This window comes from Hylobates moloch, unplaced genomic scaffold (genome assembly GCF_009828535.3).
Source record: "Hylobates moloch isolate HMO894 unplaced genomic scaffold, HMol_V3 SCAFFOLD_34, whole genome shotgun sequence".
In the NCBI taxonomy this organism is placed as follows: domain Eukaryota; kingdom Metazoa; phylum Chordata; class Mammalia; order Primates; family Hylobatidae; genus Hylobates; species Hylobates moloch.
In genome coordinates this window covers 2,805,793-2,812,325 of record NW_026652309.1, presented here as the reverse complement: position 1 = coordinate 2,812,325, position 6,533 = coordinate 2,805,793, and the positions used below count along the sequence as shown (strand labels likewise).

The 6,533-nt window shown below is 57.2% G+C and overlaps 1 protein-coding gene across 5 annotated transcripts in view; it reads left to right on the top strand.

The window, feature by feature from the left end:
• The window catches only part of LOC116463354 (probable aminopeptidase NPEPL1), a 63,484-nt gene that overhangs the window by 42,343 nt on the left and 14,608 nt on the right, over positions 1–6,533 (top strand). For all 5 annotated transcript variants that reach the window (XM_032146411.2, XM_032146420.2, XM_032146419.2 and 2 more), the window contains 3 exons: positions 3,946–4,035; positions 4,459–4,540; positions 6,266–6,408. In XM_032146411.2, the coding sequence (XP_032002302.1) occupies positions 3,946–4,035; positions 4,459–4,540; positions 6,266–6,408 (315 nt within the window). The remainder of the gene's footprint in view (positions 1–3,945; positions 4,036–4,458; positions 4,541–6,265; positions 6,409–6,533) is intronic.

The following is a 6,533-nucleotide window of genomic DNA, read 5'->3' as shown; positions in this document are numbered from 1 at the left end:
TGTGGTGTGTGTTGTGTGTGTATGAGTGTTGGTGTGTGCATGAGTGGCGTGTGTGGTGTGTTTTGTGTGTGTGGTGTGTTTTGTGTGTGTATGAGTGCTGGTGTGTGCATGAGTGGTGTGTGTGGTGTGTGTGTATGGCGGGTGTTGCTATGTTTGAGTGCTGGTGTGTGCATGAGTGGTGTGTGTGGTGTGTGGTGTGTGTATGTTTGGTGTGTGTTGCTGTGTATATGTGAGTGCTGGCGTGTGCATGAGTGGTGTGTGTGGTGTGTATGTGTGGTGTGTGTTGCTGTTTGTGTTTGAGTGCTGATGTGTGCATGAGTGGTGTGTGTGTGGTATGTGTTGCTGTGTGTGTTTGCTGGTGTGTGCATGAGTGGTGTGTGGTGTATGTGTGGTATGTGTTGCTGTGTATGAGTGCTGATGTGTGCATGAGTGGTGTGTGTGTGGTGTGTGCATGTGTGGTGTGTGTTGCTGTGTGTATGAGTGCTGGTGTGTGCATGAGTGGTGTGTGGTGTGTATGTGGCGTGTGTTGCTTGTGTGTATGAGTGCTGGTGTGTGCATGAGCGGTGTGTGTGCACGTGTGTTGCTGCACCCTTTACAGGGAGCACTTCTACATGTGTTATTTCACTCGATGCTGAGAATGATCCTTTTGAGGCTGCAAGGCCGGAAGTGATTTCCCAGCTCCAGATCCTTGGATGTGCCTGACATCAGGCTCCCTTCCCCACGGCAGCGGTCCCAGCCTCTGCGCCTGCCATCTCCAGTCCCCAAGCCCACAGCGCCACCCGGGTTGTCTTTTCTCACATGTCAGAGCTCATTCTTCACTTCTGGCTCTGGAAGGCTGTCGCCTTCACCCCAGGCGAGCTCTCCCACACCGGCACTTGGACCACACTTCATTTCTTTCACTGTGTCCTCTCTGAGGCCTGTAACCACTGCCCCTCAACCCAAATTCTTCCATTTTCACCAGCATGAGATAGCTCCCCTTTTTTTCCTTCGTCTCTGAGCTTTTAAAAAAGCCTAACTGGTTTGCCTTTCTTAATCCTCTTTTCCCTCTTAACGCATGGAGACATAGTTTTTTGCCCCCATGCTGACATTGTTTTCTAAGGACTGCTAGATGGGGCATTGCCGTCCCTCCTTGAAGTGCATCTGCCCCATCCAGAGGTCTCCCTCCCTCCCGCTGCTCCCCAGACTGCTGCCACCTCTCGGCATCCCCTTTGTGGCCTCTCCAGCATTCCGACCTGCTCAGCCCTCTCGGGATCAGACACCAGCATCCGCTTCTTCTGTCTTTAGGGATTTTCTTCTGACTTCCAGGCCTGCCATCCAGGTGGGCAGGGGTGCCCGCAGAGCCCACCTGGGGGCTCAAGCATCACCCTTATTTCCGAGGACAGCAGGGCACCCTAACCTCTGCTGCCCTCGGTCCCTTCCCCTCCTGTGGACTTCCTGCTGTCCCTTAGACTGGCCACGCCCACTCCTGCGCTTGCTCCTCTGCCGGGGTCCTTCCCTCTCCAGCCCAGCATGGTCTCCATCTGGCCTCTGCCCACATCCCCTCCCCAGGGAGGCCTGGCCCTCTTGGCTACCACCACCCTCCCATTTGTCAGCTAAACCATCACTACCAGACATGTCACGTCTTTGTTGATCTCCTGTGCTCCCCACTGGGCTGAGTCCCCAGAGGGCAGGGATCTGGTCTTGTGCACACTGATCCCAGCACCCCACCCCACATGTGAGAAAGGCCCAATAAACATCTGGTGATGGAACCAGTGGGGGCAGTGAGTCCCCATGGCCCCGACCCCATTGGTCCCAGCTAGCTAGTGTGTCCTGTTTGTTGTCTTTGCTCTGCCCAGTGCCATGCCTTGAGGTGCTCTCCTGGGCTGTGGCAGCAGTCTCCTGGTCACCCTGCCACAGATGGCCTCCTTCCAGCTCCTGCTTCACTCGCCTTCCAAAGGCACATCTGGGTGTGCGCAAGGTGGCATCTTCTGAGTGCTGTCAGCTGTCAGGCCCTGCACTGAGGCAGGAGTGTGCACACAGCACGTGCGGGTGCACTGAATTCTCACTACAGCCCTGTGAGATACGTCCTGTTGTCCCCAGGTTAGGGCTGAGCAAACTGCTTGCCAACATTGAGTGGCTCACCGGGGTCACGCCAGCAAGGGGCAGAGCCAGGTGTTAAGCTGCAGCTGCCACCACTCAGCCCTCTTGGGTCCTGAGCACACCATCATCTGACACCCACGTGGCCTGTACTCAGCTTCTCCCTTTTCTTCCCTGCGGGAACTTTCCAGTCCCCACCCAGGACCCTGTCCCCTCTGCATCTTGTGGCCTCCTCCTCTTCTGTAGCAGGGACTGGGACTGTGTATTGTGAGTCTCTGTTGAGCTTGACTCCCTTGGACGTCTCTGAATTCTCAGAGTCTTGCATGATGCCTGGCACATGTGGACAGAATGAGTGGTCCTCCTCTCATGGTAAGGGACACCCTTCCCCAGTGCAGCATGGCTGTGTGTTGGTGGAGGGCACCCGCAGCCCTGCCCTCCCTCCCACAGGAGCGCTCTTGCATCAGAGCCCCGAGCTTGCCGTGGTCTGGGGTCTTCCAGGTGACACCTGGCCTCCTTGGAGGCAAGTCACACAGCATTGACGCACTTCTCAGACAGTCCTTGTCGAGTCCCCACATGCCCTCACAGACAGAGAACCCGCTGCCAGGCGGCAGGGACGGCACAGGCACATTCATATCGGAGCTGTCAAGTTCCAGGTTTCTACCTTTGAGGCTTTGGGGTTTAATTACCTCGGCAGGGCGGGGGAGGTGGCCGGGCTGCAGTATCGACCCGGCGCCTGCTGCCCTGACATTATGAGACTAGAGGCAGGGATGATAAACTCGCTGCTGTCCTGCACCCCCGCAAAACAGCGCTGCTTTTCTCTTAATATTGTCTTTCTGGTGAGCGAGGGAGGCCGTGCAAGCAGCCAGCTGTCTGAAGCTTCTGTGCCTGGGGATGCACGGTGGGGGACAGGGTGGGGAAGAGGTGTGCGCAGATTCAGCTGAGAGAGAGTGAGGGTCCCAGGGCAGACGTGAGACACACAGGAGAAGGCAAAGAATGGCCCAAGCCAGGGCTGAAGGACACATTTTTGGGACCCACGTGATGTGTGCTTTGGTGCATGTGCGCCTCTCTGCCCTGCCTTTGAGTGTGGGCTCTGAAGCCCTGCCAGGCCAGCAGGGCCCATGTTTTCAGCCCCTGGGTGGACATGTCAGTTCCATGAGGCGAGACCTCCCTCTGTGTCCTTCCCCTCTGTGCCCAGAACCGTGCTGTGTCAAGTGACAGCACTAGGGCAGCCAGACCCCCATCTGTCTTGCAGGGTTCATGAGGGACTTGCGTGGGACTCATGAGGAAAGCAGCGGCCCAGAGGGAAGGCGTCCGGGAGGGCCAGCAGGTTCAAGCACTCAGGATGTAGAGTGCTTCTGCTTGGTGGGGAGGATCTGGAAAAGCTACTGGTAGATATGGCCTATGAGAAGTGCCTCGAAGGCTGCCTGGGATCTTGGTGGGAGGGAAAGGACTGTGGGATCTGCAGAGGTGAGGGGTGGGAAGCTTAGGGCATACTCAGGGGCTGGCATGAGGGCCACCTACCTTCAGTTGTAGCTGGAATCAGGGGAGAAACAGGACACAGGGCTTGGAAAGGATCCAGATACGGAAGGGCAGGACCCCAGGCTGGGGACTCCTGTATATTTGTGGAGGCGCAGGGTGGTGGCTGTGCTGAAGGTTCTTTCTACACAGGTGGCTGGTGGCCCTGGGTTGCTGGGGGTGGGGCAGGCAGCGAGAGCCATGCTCCCCCTCTCCCCTCCCCTTGCTGCCCTGTCAGTAGCCCTGTGGGTGGCGTTTGCCTCTGATGCCTTTTGTTCCTGGGGGACGGACAAGTGGAGAACATCTGCCTCCCACCTGGTCCCAGGCCCCCAGTGATGGCCTTTTTTTCCCTAGTGCTTAGCAAATGCCACAGACGGCGTGCGGCTAGCAGCCCGCATCGTGGACACACCCTGCAATGAGATGAACACCGACACCTTCCTCGAGGTTTGTGGCGTCATCATGCCGGGGGTGGGACCAGGCTGGGGTGGGTGTCATAGACCCCCAGGAGAGCCAGAGGAAACCTGGGGCTGTCCACACCCTGACGTGGCCAGGGAACCTCAGGGCTGCCCTCGATGGAGCGCTGCTGTCTACCCGGCTCCAGGAAGCCTCAGGAAAGGGTGTGTGGGGAGGACAGAGCCTCCTCTTCCAGGCCCCTTGGCAGGACCGCAGCCGGAGCTGCAGGAAATGAGAGAGTGTGAAGGGTGAGCCCCCTCTTCTGGGTTTCATCACACGCGAAGCTGGCTCCCAAGCCCGGCTCCCCCACTCCGCACAGGCAGCAGTTCATCCCGGGCCCCAGCGTCGGCCGCTCCTGTTTCCAGCCATCTTCATGTGTCGTTGTGTTGTTGTTTTTTCCATGAACATGTCCAGGAGATTAACAAAGTTGGAAAGGAGCTGGGGATCATCCCAACCGTCATCCGGGATGAGGAACTGAAGACGAGAGGATTTGGAGGTGGGTTGGGGCTGCATCCCTGCAGGTCTTGGCCTCAGGCAGTGGCCAGGGGCACTTGGGTGGCAGGGGGTCGGTGGGCCACATGGCACATTGTCCCAGACTTCATCCTGCTTGTGACCTGAAAGGAATCAGCCTGTGTCCAAGCCCAGTGCCGGACCCTGGGAAGCAGCCGTCCCTGGGGGAGAAGGGGAGGCAATCCAGATTCTGATTTGGATTCTGGAAGCTGCTAGATCCAAGTCCTTCCCTGCCTGCAGCCTCTCCAGCGTCCTCGCGTGCTGCATAGCCTGACTCTGGGGACGGGCTCAGCAGCGCCTTCCTGTTCCTTGAATACACAAGTTCACATCACGGCGGGCAGGGCCTGTGTGTGGATGGCTCTCCCTATCTGGAATACTCCCCTCAAGATACATTTTTGGTGGAGGCCATCTCAACCAATGCCCCTCCTCAGAGAGGCCTTCCCCAAGTCCCCAGACCCACCTTTCCCCACTGCCCAGGAACCAGAGGGGCAGATGAATATGACTCAGCTGCCCCGTGGTGCTTGTAGACTGGCAAGAGGAAGGTGGCTGTCTGTTATGTATGGCTACAAAACAAATTACTCAGAAGATAGCAGCTGAACGCAACAACACTTATCCCCTCCCCGTGCTGTGGGGTGGGGATCTTCCCCTGGTGCAGGGTCTCTGCCTGCTGTTGTCAGGTTGTTGGCTGGGGCTGCAGTCATCTGAAGGCTTGCCTGGGGCCAGCGATGTGCTTCCAGGCAGGCTCACAACAGGCTGCTGGCAGGTCTCAGCACCTCACAGGCCATTAGCTGGAGACAGCAGTTCCTTGCTGTGTGAGCCACCCTCTGAGCGAGGTCTCTGAGCGAGAGATAGGGATAAGGAGTGAGCAAACAAAATGGCAACTCCCATCTTGTTCTGTGACCTAATCCCAGGAGTGGTATCTCATCACTTCTTTTTCTTTTGGTTAGAGGTGAGACACTAGGACCTGCCCACATGAGGGGGAGGGACTGCACAAGGACGTGAATACCCAGATGTGGGGGTCACAGGGGCCATCCTGGTGGTGTCTACCTAGACAGAAGCCATTTGCAAGTGGAGGGAGAGGCCGCTTGTGTCAGGAAAAGCTTCACAGAGGAGGCGGCATTTGCTGTGGATCTTACAGGATGAATTAGAGTTTGTCAGGCAGCCATGATGAGCTCTCGTCATTGTTGCTATGATTGTTTGACTCAATTATTGCAGGACTTTGAGCCATAGACTCTGCACACACAGGGGCCACAGCTTTCTTGAGAAGATGTGTCATGTAAACCAAAGAGGCAGTGGTGCAGAGACTGTGGGAGTGAGTGTGAAAGGGCGGTGCCGTTCCTGAGTGCGCAAAGGATTCAGGAAGTGGGGACGAGCATGGGCTGGGGCAGCCTTGAGGCATTATCCAAATATCATTTCATTCTGCAATCCTGTTCTTTTCTTTTCTGGAAAGGATACAATATTTTTTCCCTTAGTGGTTTTTCTTGCTTAACAATACTTTGCATAGAATTTGTTTGCAATCTCAGGCATTGGAGCTAATTTGCATTCCCCAATCCCACACTGGCCAGGGGCAGGAGAAGGGGCAGGGGGCCCCAGGCTCAGGCAGGCGGCTCTCCAGGAGAAACACCAGCCGGCCAGAGTTTCCAGGGGCCTCTGGGAGTTCCCCGCTCAGCTCAGCCCGAGCCTAACCCAGTTCTCCCCACGCTTTCCATAGGAATCTATGGGGTTGGCAAAGCCGCCCTGCATCCCCCAGCCCTGGCCGTCCTCAGCCACACCCCAGACGGAGCCACGCAGACCATCGCCTGGGTGGGCAAAGGCATCGTCTATGATACTGGAGGCCTCAGCATCAAAGGGAAGGTGAGGTGCGGGCCGGCTCTCCAGGGTGCCCTGGGGGTGGGGAGGGGAAGGTGAGATGTGGGGCTGGCTCTCCAGGGTGCCCTGGGGGTGGGGAGGGGAAGGTGAGATGTGGGGCTGGCTCTCCA